Raw genomic sequence first — 15,134 nt, 5'->3', positions numbered from 1 at the left:
TTTTTACCAGACAAAAAAGTCCTGCATGCGAGGCTTTTTTGTCTGGTCTTTTTGACAGAATCTTCAACAGAGGCTCTGAACGGATGTGAACAAGTGCAGGCTATGTATTATAGGGGTCTTTTATTAAGACCGGCAATTTAGACCCCTGCACCAGCGGTGGATGAGCCAAAGTTATGTAGAAGCCTCTGCGGCAAATGATCCGCCAGCATACACCAAGACTAAATCTTGCTGGCATAGAGAATGATAAAACAGATGGGCCTGCCGGCCCGCCCTCTTACTCGCCCCCCTTTTTCGGCAGGCGTGAGTGGCGTAAAAGGGTCAAAAGTCACATATTTTTATGGAAATAACCTTTGCGACAAAATCTAAGACAGATCTACGCCAAAAAGTAGCGTATATCTAATCATAAATGACCCCCTATGTATCTGAATTACTGCAAGTTTCGTTCTCCTCGCCTAAAAATACTCCTCAAAAATGGTAAGGGGAGTATTTTTACTCTTCCGGGAAAAAATGTAGTGGGACCTCTACGGTCAGCTAAACAAGCATCCTCTCCCGATCCCCCCATACACATGCCTGCTTGGCTTCTATCTGAGAAGAAAAAGATTGGGCATGTTGAAATCTACCGCTCAATCCTTATACCCCCCCCTATATCTGCCCATCAGATGGTCAGAGATCAGCAGGTTTGGCTGACATTTATCTGAAGTGTATGGTCAGCCTAATAAGCCATGCATCACGGTGATCATGACATGAACAGGATTTGTTTTCACTCCTCTAGATGCAAACAATGAAGGTTCCCATTGAATCACAGCAAGCAGTGGTCCTGAAAACTATGAGGAATTGACAGTTTGAATATAATCTTGCATTATGCAATCTATAAATTGTATTTGCTAAAGACAAAACCAGCATCAGGATCTGAAAATTTTTGTAAATGCATGCAATAAAATTTTTATTATAGCCACCAAATTATAAAAGGATCTGTATAGCGCCACCCGCTGTTTGTTCTTTTCCTTATTTCTCTGACCACCTGGCTGAGGTGGACGCACATGCTCTGTTCTATGTTTCATCTGCCATCAGCCTCATCTCCTGTTGGAAGCTATGACAGTTATAGGAAGAGAGCTGGAGCAGAAAGATCACGCCCCCAGAAAAAGGGCATTCTTATCTATATTGATTAACAGAGAAGATTATTTGCTTCCTGTACAAACCTTTCTTGTCCTTCTGCTCCTTGTGTCTGAAGAAATGTATAATATCTTTGGGATTAGCAGCTTTATCTACAAACTTCTGGCTAAACCGAAGAGTGTTGAAGGGTTCAAATCCGCCCGTGTAGTCCACCTGGGAGAGACAAGGAGATAACACTGAGCACTGATATAGATCTTTAAAATAAAGCGCCACCTTTAATTAACTCCTTAAAGGGTTATCCCATCTTAGACAACGGGGGTATATCGCTAGGATATGCCCCCATTGTCTAATAGGTGCGTGTCCCACCTCTGGGAACCGCACCTACAAGGAGAACGGAGCCGGGGGGAGAGTTGTGGCTGGAGGACCCCGGGTTTCCCAGGGTCCGTCCACCACTAGGCGCAGCTCCCCGCCTCTACTATTGAAGTGAATGGGAGCGCACCGCGCATGCGCAGCCACCGCTCCCATTCAGCTCCATAGAAATGAACGGATGAATGGAGGGCGGCTGCGCATGCGCAGTGCGCCCTCCTCAACTTTCTCTGCTCCGTTCTCCTTGTAGGTTTAAGAGGTGGGACCCACACCTATCAGACAATGGGGGCATACCCTAGCGATATGCCCCCATTGTCTAAGATTAGATAAACCCTTTAAGGACAAGGTCATATTTGACCTTCAGGACTGCACAAAATGATTTAACTCTGTGTCATCAGAAAATGATCTATTGGTCAAATCACGTTTTCATTTTAAACATACATTTTTAAAAATATATTTATATATAATCCTGCAATTTACATGCTGACCACTAATAGGTTGTGATTTCCAGTTCTGTAAAGGTAATTTTTAAGTAGCCCTTTCCTTACCATCACAGGCAGAATTAGGCTACTTTCACACATGTGGCACAACAATCTGGCAAGCTGCTTCTGCAGAAATCAGCCTGCCGGAGATCTCTGGATTCGGCATTGTCGGATGGTGTCGAACTCCAACCAGACCTCATTGACTATAATGGGAAACGTCCAGTGGCGGATTGGGAACTTAAAGTGCCCCATGAAAAAAAAAAAAAAAAGTGGCCCCATTTTGTAGGCCGGTCCAAATTAACAGAAGGCGGGCCAACATAAGTAGGTGGAGTTAACAATACCATAGCGCAAAATACCATCCAAACAGAAGCAAATAACACAGTGTAGCACAATATACTGCCCCAAAAACTGGCCCTCTGTGGTGGCCATCAATAGCTACCATCTTCTGTCCTCCTACACCAGTTGTCTATGGAACAGAGGGCTTAGAAGGTGAGATGCGGGCCACAGCAGTTGAGTTCAGGAGGACATGTGCAGTTATGTACCCAATCAACGGCAGAGAGGAGAACTTGGGTGGCCTCATGGGGCACCAGCCCACCGGGAAATTTCCCTGTAGGGTCTATGGCCAATCTGCCCCTGGAAACGTCCACTCCCTGGCATAAACGCCAGCATTCGGCCAAACGAAAACTGTTGCTTGGCTGATTGAATCCTGGCCGGGGAGCAGCCAGATCCACCTGGTTCCCATTATAGTCAATGGTCTTCAGAAGGTAAGTGGCACTATCCAGCTATGCGGCTATGACCCTTATGTGGTCATAAAATGCTTTTTGGGCACACTGCAGGGCTCAGAAGAGAAGGAGCACCACTTGCATTTGAAGCCTAATTTGGTAATTTACTGTATACAGCACTGGTGGACACCTGCAGAGGCTCTGAGGTTAAATGAAAAAAGAAACCCCCAAGAAGTCACCTCATTTTAGAAAGCACACCCCTCACAGAATTTACCAAGGGGTGTAGTGAGCATTTTGCCCCAAGTGTTTTGCAAAAATGTATGTACAGCAGATGGTGCAAAGTGAAAATGGCAAATTTCCACAGATTTTCCTTTTCAGTGCCCAATATCTTGCTCCCTGGGTATGCCAGCGAGAAACGTCATCCCTCTTATTATCATGCGGTGTTTCATGGTTTTATAAACACCCCACATGGGGCCCTAATCATTGGCCTGGACATACAACAAGGCTCAGGAATATAAGAGCACCATGTGAATTTGAGGCCCAATGCAGTGATTTATGCATCTTGTGCTGACAACTGTAGAGGCCATCCAGAAAGTGACCCCATTGTGAAACTGTGCAACTCAAGGTGTTCAGAGGTGAAGTCGGCATTTTGACAACACTGGTATTTTTCAGAAATGAATGTGCAGCGGACCGTGCAAAGGGGAAAAAAAAGTTTTTCACAGCTATGACATTTCAGTGCCCAATATGCAGTGTCAATCATGCGCCGTTTGAGACTCACACCACACTTCTTGAATTTATAGACGGGTTCTACTGGGTATGCAAATGCCGTAATTGTAGACAAACTGCTGTATGGGCACACAAGAGGGCTCAGAAGGGAAGGAGTGCAATTTAGCTTTTGGATGGTGGCGTTTGCTGGAATGGTTTTCGGGTACTACATCACATCTGCAGAGACCCCGAAATCACCTTTTGGTTATATTTTGATGGATTGGTTTACAGGCACCATGTTGCTTTCAGTCTCTCAGACACCAGCACAGCTATTTTCCGACTGGCTTATTTTTTGGAGGGATGAGCTGCTATTATCGTTGGTACAATTTTGGGATATGCATGACTTTTGATCACTTTTTGGGAAGCAGGATAAAGAAAATGCAGCAATTCCACCACTGCTTTTTGGGTTTTGTTATTGCGACGTACACTGTGCCTTTATTCTGCTGGTCCATACGATTACAGAAATACCAATTTCATATAGTTTTTTTGCAGTTTTCACTTTTTACTGCATTATCATCCTGTGCCACTTCATCTTACATGTATTGTAAGATAACCATAGTAACAAAGTAAAAAGCGAAAAGTAGACCACCAATTACCAAGGCTTTTCTCTACTGACAAGGACAGAGGGTACGGACTGAACTGGTACAGCAGGACCCTATAATCACTAGAAGGCTATTCGGAACGAGCTTTGTCCCCCATCAGTCACATTAAACTTATTGGACTGAATTTCAGAGCAGTAAAATGTTCACTTTTCTGTATCCGGTGGGGCATACATTTTTTTTATTTTAATTTTTTTATAATGTTGTATGCAGCATTCTATTTAGTTTATGATGAAATGCATTAAAACTGAAAAACATGTTTCCACCATATCTTTTTATTGCCAATGTGCAGTGGGCAACTAATCCTACTGTTATTATGGGTGGGGGGATACCATATACATATGACTGAGGAGAAGGCAATAGCATTGACAATGTTGGGACGATGAAGCCGTCAAGGGCTGGAATCAGGGGTGGATTGGCCATAGACCTTACAGGGAAATTTCCCGGTGGGCCGATGCCCAGGGGGCCACCTGAGCCCTCCTCATGGCTGGCCAGTGGAAGTTTTTGGGGATGTATTTTGTGCTGCTGGCAGTATTTTGTGATGGACTATGGTATTTGACTCTGTTGGGGAGGTATAATGTGCAGCAATGTAGTACAGCTGGCCTTGCCTTCCATTAATTTGTACGCGACTACAAAACTGGGCCACTTTTAGTATTTTTTCCAGGGACACTAAGTTCCCAGTCCGCCCCTGGGTGCGATATATTACAGTCAGTTGTAGAAGTTGATGTGTTGGAAGCAGGAAAAATGGTCAGGAATGCGCAAGAATCTGAGCGACCTTGTGACAACTAACTGGGTCAAAGCCTCTCTCGGTCTTGTGGGGCGTGCCTGATATGCAGTGGTTAGTACCTACCAAAAGTAATCCAAGGAAGGACAATTGGTGAACCGGCGACAAGGTCAGGGGTGCCCAAGAATCATTGATGCAAGTCAGGAGGTAAGCCTAGCCCACCGGGACGATACAACAGGAGAGCTACTGGAGCACAAACTGCTGAAAAAGCTATGGCTATGACAGAAATATATGTAATTTAGTTTATCCTTTTATACACTGTTTGCTTTTTCTCTTTTTTTTATCTTATTGGAAGAGAACAGCAGGAGGTTCGATTTCATTTTTAGAGGGGATTTGTCCTCCAGCAGCAGCGGGAAGGCAGAAGATACCGAGAAACTGAACAGTGAGCTACATTGAAGAGGGGGCGTGGAGAGCGAGGGTAGGTGACATTATTTACAAAAATATCTTCCTGACATTTTTACAAAAACACACAATAAAAGGTAATCTCCACTTTCACAGCTCTTCTTGCACTCGGCTCAGCTCAAGAAAAGCTGTACACAGCTCAGCAGAGGGGATTAAGGGATTCTGCCACCATAGAACAGTGGATTGCGGTCATTTACTGCTGCGACCACTACTAGGACGTACTAGGAAACAACCGCAGTGTTAGTGAAGCCTACAGCAGGGCATTGTGGGAGTTGTAGTTTTACAACAGCTGGAGGGCCGCAGTTTGAGGATGCCTGGTTTAGGTGGTTACTCTGGAAAATAGCTGGTGGTCAAAATAATGTGACTCGACTGTGTATTTGAACAAGAGAGGGGTCATTTCACTCCACAGGATCAACTCTACCTGGCATTATGTCTGGTTTAATAGGGTTAATCTTCACGTTTTTCTATTCATGTGTGTATATTTTTATGGAAGACCTGAACGGCGTCTATCACAAAAGCCACTTTGAGCATATCATTTGTATGGGTTGGGGGGATACATTACCTTTTAAATAATATCCATGATTATTGGGCTGTAAGCTCTTTGTAAGGGGGCAATAAGTGCATCTCTGTGCAATTCCTAACAGTTTGTACATATTGTATTCCTATAATAATACATCAGTTCAATAAAATACTGGAATGGGAAACGATAGACGATTATCTCCGTGAGAGACTATGCTGGCAGATAAGCAAACAATAGCCCTTTCCTTTACAAACGATCCTGGACATGTTGAGAGATGATTTTTTGACATGTACACGCGTCTTCAATGTGAAGTTTGGAAATAATACGGGAGCAGTTGGGAGGTAAGAGCAGAGCCGGCGACGGTGCATTGTCTGCAAGAGGAGCGATCATCGACCTGCTATCAGGGAATCAGATATCCAGCTACTCAACATTTCTTGTAGAGATGAACCTCAGGGTAAATGGTTGTTTTCTACCAGGTTGTTCCCTTCATTGAACTTAATAAATGAAGGAGCTTTTCCATTGCCAACTCCCAGGGGGCATGTAAAGAGTGCCTTCCCCCGAGGCACATTTAGTATCTTGAATCTCTGAGAGGTTTATGAGAAGAGGTCATCCTACTGCAATCAGGTTATAAAAGGTAAGTGAGGTATGGGCTTGACCTCTAGGACACCCACTGTTGAAAAGGACAGGCAGGAGAGCAGAACATACCCGCACTCTTCCTCTTCATAGAACTCTATAGGGGCATTGGAAATAGTCAAATGCGTTCATTCCGTTTTCCAAAAACCCATTCACTGAGGATGGAGAGCGGCCAAGAACGAGGACTATGTGCCCTTCATTTTCTACCAAGGAGGAAAGCCCAAAGATCAGCCCCTTACCTTACCTATATTTATAGACTGTCTGATAGGTTAGAGCAGTAAAATAGGGCACAATTCTTTCTGATACAATAAGGGGGAGCTCAATGCATATACTGGTGCTGTAGGCGTAGCGACCTATCCAATTAGCTCCACCTAGTGGTGGATGCCAGCAGACAGAAGACAGACAATAAAAATAAAAAAGTCCAACCCCTATTTATAGGTGCACTTTCCAGTCCTAGACCACCATTAGCCCCGGACTCAAGGAGTATTAGGGTTTAATACAGAAGTGTCTGTGATTATTATTGAAGCAGGAGGAGCTGGTAAAAATGTTTGAACTTGTAATCATCCTCATTTTACACTTCAAAAGGAAGCTATAAACACATCACTTTTCAGCTTTATCATTCATGGGGGAATACCAAATATCAATATTAAAAGGGTTGTACGACATCTTTGAAGTGATGACCTATCCTCCGGTTCCAGGTGTCTGACCCCCACCGATCAGCTGTTTGAGAAGGCACCGGCACTCACAGCATCGCCGAGGCCTTTCCTCTGCTCACCAAGCACTGATGACCTCTCTGGGAAAACTCCTTTAACCTCTTTAACACCCCAGACTACCAAAGATAATAGATATTAGCCAATAACCATACTAAAACACCAGGGAGATTAGATATTAGCCCATCATCACCCTAGACCACCATAGAAATCAAATATCAGTATGAATTTCTTTAATCACCCTAGACCACCGGGCATAATAAATATTAGCCCATAAACACCCTAGATGACTGGGATAACATATAGCATTATTATCCTCTGCGCCACAATAGACCACAGGGATAGGAAATATCAGCATTAACCTCCCTATCACCTTAAACCACCAGGGATAACAAACAGCATTACTCTCCTCTTTACCATCACAGCCCACCGGGGACTGGAAATATCCGCATTACCCTCCTTATCACCTTAGGCCATCATGGATAATGAATATTAGCTGATATTCACCCTAGACCCACAGGGATATTAGATAGCACTATTAACCTCTTCATTACCCTAGACTACCAAAGATAATAGATATTAACCTATAATCACCCTACACTGGGGCAGCATGGTGGTTAGCATTGGGTGACAAATGAGGATAACTACAACCACAGTCTCCAAAATGGATGACTATGTTAGGAACATCCTGCTTTACAAAGGCTTTACAGAAAGGGCGAAGAGGCATAAGGTACGGAAAAAGTATTATTTAGGTGCTAAGATGACATAGCCTGAGCATAGGTTGTAAGGAATTGTTAATATGGACCTTTACAATGTTTTCCCACACATCTGTATAATCAACCCTGTATGACTACAGCGATAAAAGAAATAGACATGAGAAGATACTCCAAGTCAAGAATCCAGGTGAACATTTGATGCAAACATCAAAGGTCAATGTGTGGGCGAGTCTTCCAAACCAGCAAAGCCACGTCCCATGTCCTTCATTTTTGTATTGAGGAGTATGGTAGCAACCCATAGGTGCCACAAAATAACATGCAGAGGTGTCAACTCTTTAAAGGCTATGGACACCTTTGGTGGCAGTTTTTTTTGGCATTTTATTCTCCTCTTTTTGGGCTAAAAATATAACACTAAATCCATCAGAGACGTAACTATTCTGCCGGCTCAATCTGTAGCCTTCTGAACTCCTGACAGCTCATAAACACTAACTTAAGCCATATTTTTGGGGGGGGTTGTTCATCACTGGGGACCTTTTCTGCAGACTCCCTAGTGTGGTAGGCCCAGCGGTGGGACTTACCTATTCCTGCTAGGTTTTGGCTTCATCTATCCCCCTGGGGTCGCGCAAGTGTCAGCTCTCCTTATGTCAACATCGAGTTTGAACAGGTCATGAGGCCGCTGCAGCCAATGATTGCCCACGATAACTGGCTGCAGCGCACACATGAACTACATCAAAGCAGATGTTGAAGTGGGGAGATCTGAGACCTGCAGCCCCGACAGGGAGAGATGGAGCCGATACACAACAGCAGGGATCAGGTAAGTATGATTCCCACTGCGGGTCCGGCCATGCTGGGGGTCTGCAAAAAAGGTCCCCAGGGGTGAGCAGCCACTTTAGCTCCAGAGTGACATAAGCTCCAGTCAAAGGCTTTGTCTAGCTAGCTTTTCAAATGCAGTCCACCCCCTTTCCTCCCTTTTCTTTGACCAAGAGCCGATTGCGTGAAGGGGTGTGGGTAGCCATCATCCTGCATGAGATGCTACTATGCACTTTGAACAGCAGTTCAGAGATTTGCTTTACTGTAGCCACAAGCACTTACAAAACCTTAAAATGTGCTTTCATAGGAGAGAATGCTGTGGGCATGCTCTGTGACATGTGCAGGGCTCACTGCGCAGGGAGGGGGAGGAGCAATACCCACTGCGCAGGGAGGGGGAGGGGCAGTCCCCAATACCTACTGTCAATGGCTTGATCCTGCAGCATCTACATATTACAAGATCTACGTTTTCTCAATGTAACATTACAGACAATTATTCACAAAACAAATCAAGGTATAAATTAACAATAATCACCAGGTCCCATATATCCAAACACAATCAAACCTACAAAAGTATTTTAAAAAAAGACCCTAAAATCCATATTTATTCAATTCCTTTAAAAAACAGACACAAAAGGTCACACTCTTAATTATTGCAGCCCTAATCAATGGGTAGGTATATTATGAAAATAAGATATATAAAATAAAATAAATATGTAAAAAAACTAAGACTTTCGGCTACTTTCACACTTGCGGCAGTGTGATCCGGCGGGCAGGTCCGTCATCAGAACAGCCTGCCGGATCCGCCGACCTGGATGTGACTGAAAGCATTTGTGAGACGCATCCGGATGCGGATCAGTCTCACAAATGCATTGCAGGAACGGACCCAGTCTCTCCGCTTGTCATGCGGACAGACGGATCCGTCTTGTATCTTTTTTCACATTTTTACTGGTCTTCGCACGCGGAGACCGGAAGGACGGATCCAGCACTAATACATTCCTATGGGACATTCAGGCAAGTCTTCAGTTTTTTTTCTGCCGGAGATAAAACCGTAGCATGCTACGGTTTTATCTTTTGCCTGATCAGTCTAAAAGACTGAACTGAAGACATCCTGATGCATCCTGAACGGATTACTCTCCATTCAGAATGCATGGGGATATGCCTGATCAGTTCTTTTCCAGTATATAGCCCCTAGGACGGAAATCTTTGCCGGAAAAGAAAAACGATAGTGTGAAAGTACCCTAAGGATGGTATAGGACAAGGCGGGATTAGGAGGAATCAGGGGTTTCCCAGTGGGTTAATGTTCCCTACCGAGACCCTATCTACATCCTCAGCCCGGAGACAACTCCTGGTGGTGGAGCCTCTCCGTCCTCGTACCTATCCTATCTCACCCTATTAGGCCCTACTTATATGGGTTATTCCCTTATGTTTCCCCAGATGCGTTTCCCCGAGCTCAGGTTCCTCAGGGGGTATATATATAGGAATATGACGGCCAAAGTTACAAAAAGATAAAGATGATAAATGTTAGTGAAAGAAAAAAAAAAAACTCGTTACATAGATGTACAATTCTGGGGGGGGGGGGGGGGGGCACAGACATCACATGCGGTTTCAGGTGATTCAGAGAAAATGGTTCCACCTAAGATAGAAAGTTACATACTGTCAAAAAACAAATAGACTTGGGCTGTGGCATAGGATAATAGTGCCACAAGCCACTACTCACAAGTGCTGATCCCCCATAGCGTAACCTGGTCTCCAAAGGTGACCGATGCTGCAGAGACATGGGGTATCTACTGCTGGATTTAAATAGCGGCGTCTGATGATCCTTCTGTCCGCCGGAAAGACCATTTCCTGCCGGTGGAACACACCTCCGTGTGACCCCGCCCATTTCCTGGTACGTTCCTGACAAGTCCGTGGAACGCAGCGCTGCAAGTTGGTAAAACGCAGATGAAACTTCCCCAACAGGGAGGCGGAGCACTACTCACGGGTGCACAGGAGGATTAGTGGCGCGCAGACACAGATATATGTAGCGCACACGCTGCCTTCACGGGGGGGCGGGGCAATGTTCAGGGGCACACTCAAGGAGGACAGAAGGTGAAGGATCTAGAATAGACCTGATCACCAACCAGAGGGGGGGATATTTTTGAAAGAAAGGCAAGGGAAAGGGGAGGAAAGCAACCATTCAGATGTCCTCTATTTTATAACCCAAGGCCTCAAATAGTCACCCCAGACATTCAACAGGTCCTCTCTTTTAATTTCTACCCCTCCAAGTGCTCAGTGTCAGTTCTATTATTCACTCAAAATCCCTCAAAACTCCAAAGTTCTAGGTAATAAAGAGATGACAATATAGTGTTACATATGAGTCATTAATTCATATATCTCCCGCGTCTCATAAAGACAAATAAGGGTTTCTTTGCCCACATTAGGATAACTCAATCTACCTCCGTATCTCATCTCTCTAATGGACAAGAAAGGCTCCCTCTGACCACTCCATTATTTACACCTAACCCACTTTAAGAGCCCTCTAGATATCAAGGAGTCCACACAATGATGTAAATAGATAGACTACATGGCATAATAAGTGCCCTTGTAATACATTAATCTTGGAGGCTTCTCACATCTCCTCACATCACGGATTAAATGCTGAACTGGAAATTTTGGGTTTTCTATAGATTACAAAGGCTATGGGGTGGATGCCTTCCACTGATGCGAGGTCGGATGGTATATATATTACGTACATCCGACCGTGCCTTGGTGGAAGGCACCCACTGTTATTCAGCCACAATCTCATGTCCATCACGCCTACACAAGTCCTCCTATACCACTTTCTGTTGATTAAATTGTAATGATATTGATTTTAATGTCTTTTTATATATTTTTATACTCGTTTATACCTTTTAGATTATATGTATCTTAATTCCACGAGTATGATTTAGATCAGTGGGAGTTAAGTGATTATTGTAACACAAGGAAAGTACAAATCAGGATATAACTCAGTAAAGAATGTCGATAACACTAAACCCTTTATCCAAGTTATCAAGGGCAAGTTTTCAGCAGCATTAGTGAAAAAACGCATCGGCAGATAAAAAAAACGCATCAGAACCGCACCATTACCGCACTTGCGTTTTTTTAATTGGAAGTAAGATTTTGATATAATATATATGTATGAGACTTACCAAATATGGAGAGATGCAATATCTTTAAACAATCTTACTTTAACACCTATTCTATCATATTTGGATTTCGCCATTACAATTCGGGACGGATCTTTGTTATCATGTGATTTGAATCCCGATCCAAGGCGGGATTCTGCTCCAACTGGATCCAATTAGGAAAGAGGATATAAAAAGGTGGTGCAGTGGGAGCCAAGTTACCACTGAGGAAGAAGTCAGTACCTTTCTGGGACTTCGAAACGCGTCTGGGAGGAATCTGGACCCCACAATACCACCATTCTTGCGTACGCATAACATCTTTACTTGTACCTCCTGATCAACAACTATCTGAGAGACAGATCCGTCCCATACAGAAACCAGCGCTCGTTAAACTCCCTGGAGTGATACAGTTCCATTCCTACTCTGATCAGGAGCAAGCCAGGATTCGAGCACGAGGGACGCCGAAGGAGCCGAGATCAAAGAAATAAGCCGCACTTCGTTGTTGGAGGTAAGGGATTAGCACAGCTCGAGAATAGGTGGGACGCCACCCTGTCCTCAGGACAGCGATACAGATGGAAGTGCTGCAGCAGGGGAGGGAGAGGCGTGTCCCTTCCCCTTCCTCTAATAGGCTGCAGGCACTAAGCCTATCAGAGGACGGCGCAGGCAGCGCGATGACGTCATCGCACCGCCTGAGCCATACAGCGCGGGACACAGACGGAAGAGGCCTGCATCGCATCGCTGACATGGAGGTAAGTATAAGTTTATTTTTTATTTTTTTAAATTTTTTTACTAGTTTTACTGGCACATGAGGGGGGGGCGGGGTCTGTTATTACTGGCACATTTGGGGGGCTTCTTGTTACATTGGGGGGGCCCTTGTTACTGGCCCTTTGGGGGGGCCTCTTGTTACTGGCACATTGGGGGGGCCTTTGTTACTGGCACATTGGGGGGGGCCCTTGTTACTGGCACATTGGGGGGGCCTTTGTTACTGGCACATTAGGGGGGCCCTTGTTACTGGCACATTGGGGGGGCTCTTGCTACTAGCACATTGAGGGGGCTCTTGCTACTGGCACATTGGGGGGGCTCTTGCTACTGGCACATTGGGGGGGGGCTCTTGCTACTGGCACATGGGGGGGCTCTTGTTACTGGCACATTGGGGGGGCTCTTGCTACTGACACATTGGGGGGGCTCTTGCTACTGGCACATTGGGGGGGCTCTTGCTACTGGCACATTGGGGGGGCTCTTGCTACTGGCACATTGGGGGGGCTCTTGCTACTGGCACATCATGGGGGGCTCTTGTTACTGGCACATCATGGGGGCTCTTGTTACTGGCACATGATGGGGGGGGCTCTTGTTAATGGCGCATGACGGGGGGCTCTTGTTACTGGCGCATGATGGGGGGGCTCTTGTTACTGGCGCATGATGGGGGGCTCTTGTTACTGGCACATGATTGGGGGGTACTTCTTACTGGCACATGATTGGTGGGCACTATAGGGGCATCTACTGAGGCCACAAAGAAGGGGTATTTTATATGGGGGGCTCTGTACAGTAGCATTTTATACTGGGACACATTATGGTGGGTAATATGGGGAAGGGGGGAGAGGAGTACTATGGGGTCATCTACAGGGGGCAATAAGAAGGGGTATTTTATACTTGCAAATTATGGGGGAGACTGAGGGCATCTACTGGGGCACTATATATGGTATATATGGGGCATGTTATACTGGTACCTATGGGGGGCATAAGGAGGAAGGGGGAGAGGAGCACTATGGGGGGAATTTACTGGGGGCACTATGTAGGGGTATTTTATACTGCCACATTATAGGGGAACTATGGGGACATTAGCTCAACTGGGGAAATTACAAGGGAGTATTTTTTGCACTGTCAAATTATAAGGAGAATTATTACTACGGGGGGGGGGGGGGCATTATGGTGGGCTTTATTACTCCCCCATGGTATGACCCCCTAGTAGCAGCACCAGCCTCTCCCAGCTCTGCTATCCCTCTGCCCTTTCTCCAAATCCTTATTATGAAATCTTTCTCATTAGGATAACACACAACATCAGCTCCGTCGAGCCCCCGGCCAAAGTGTGGAAGTGGCGTCCGAGATCCCCAAGGGCCAAGCCAAGTAACTGTAAGTTTTCATGTGAAATATGTTTGTTATACACATATAGCATACACTGTGCCCCACAATATACCGTATACCGCTACACTGTGTAGTCTGTTCTATAAGCACCATTGTTTTGTGGCGGGGGACAGAAAATAACCTGGAAGTGCCCCTCCCGAGACCAGGCTCTGGATCCGCCACTGTACAGCATACGTCATATGTAATACATCAGGAAGGCGGGTCCTCTTGGGAAGGGTGAAACCTCCGTGCTTTGGAGAAGATAAGGCATTGTCTAAGAGCTGGAGTATATGGGAGCCATCTTGCAGGATTAAAGGGTTTCTATCACCTCGTTTTGACATAATTAGCTGTCAGACACTAGCGATCCGCTAGTGTCTGCTCTACCAAACAATGATATTATAATACCTTTGTGTGCAGCCATTTGCCTAAAAAACAAACTTTTATTGATATGCTAATGAGCCTCTAGGTGCTATGGGGGCGTCTTTTCAGCACCTAGAGGCTCGGTCTACTCACACAAAATGCCGCCCAGCGCGTCCCTCCAGCCCGCCCATCACCTCTGGAATGCGATCCTCCCTCTGAGCCAGCGGACAAATTCTCGCGCCTGCGCCGTGCGCGTCTGTGTTCGGCGCAGTGGAGATGTCTATGCAGGGAGCGGCCAGACATTCACTGCGCCTGCGCCGATTACATCAGAGTGCTCCGAGGAACAGATGGCGCAGGCGCAGTGGAGATGCCGGCGCAGGGAGCGTTCAGACAGTCACTGCGCCTGCGCCGAATACAGACGCGCACGGCGCAGGCGCGAGAATTCGTCCGCTGGCTCAGAGGGAGGATCGCATTCCAGAGGAGATGGGCAGGCTGGAGGGACGAGCTGGGCGGCATTTTGTGAAGGTAGACCGAGCCTCTAGGTGCTGAAAAGACGCCCTCATAGCACCTAGAGGCTCATTAGCATATCAATAAAAGTTAGTTTTTTAGGCAAACGGCTGCACACAAAGGCATTAGTATAGCATTGTTTGGTAGAGCAGACACTAGCGGATCGCTAGTGTCTGATAGCTAATTATGTCAAAACGAGGTGATAGAAACCCTTTAAGAATGATATCCACATCTCCATGAGCTGGCTACAGGTGTGATGTTCTTTTTGTGGCTGTCATTGATGTTTACATATCCTCCTTCTCAACTCTCTGATTGTTTTCCCGACATACGTAGTCCTTTGGACAATGACATTGACAGATGTAAACCACACCTTTACTC

The 15,134-nt window shown here is 45.6% G+C and overlaps 1 protein-coding gene across 1 annotated transcript in view; it reads right to left on the bottom strand.

The window, feature by feature from the left end:
* MRE11 (MRE11 homolog, double strand break repair nuclease) overlaps nucleotides 1-15,134 on the bottom strand; it is a 295,143-nt gene that overhangs the window by 186,831 nt on the left and 93,178 nt on the right. Inside the window, exon 11 of the mRNA XM_044284591.1 lies at nucleotides 1,200-1,326. Coding sequence (XP_044140526.1) covers nucleotides 1,200-1,326 — 127 coding nt within the window. The remainder of the gene's footprint in view (nucleotides 1-1,199; nucleotides 1,327-15,134) is intronic.

This window comes from Bufo gargarizans, chromosome 3 (genome assembly GCF_014858855.1).
Source record: "Bufo gargarizans isolate SCDJY-AF-19 chromosome 3, ASM1485885v1, whole genome shotgun sequence".
NCBI lineage: Eukaryota > Metazoa > Chordata > Amphibia > Anura > Bufonidae > Bufo > Bufo gargarizans.
Note: the sequence above shows the minus strand (reverse complement) of the source record. Positions and strands in the feature narration are given on the sequence as shown.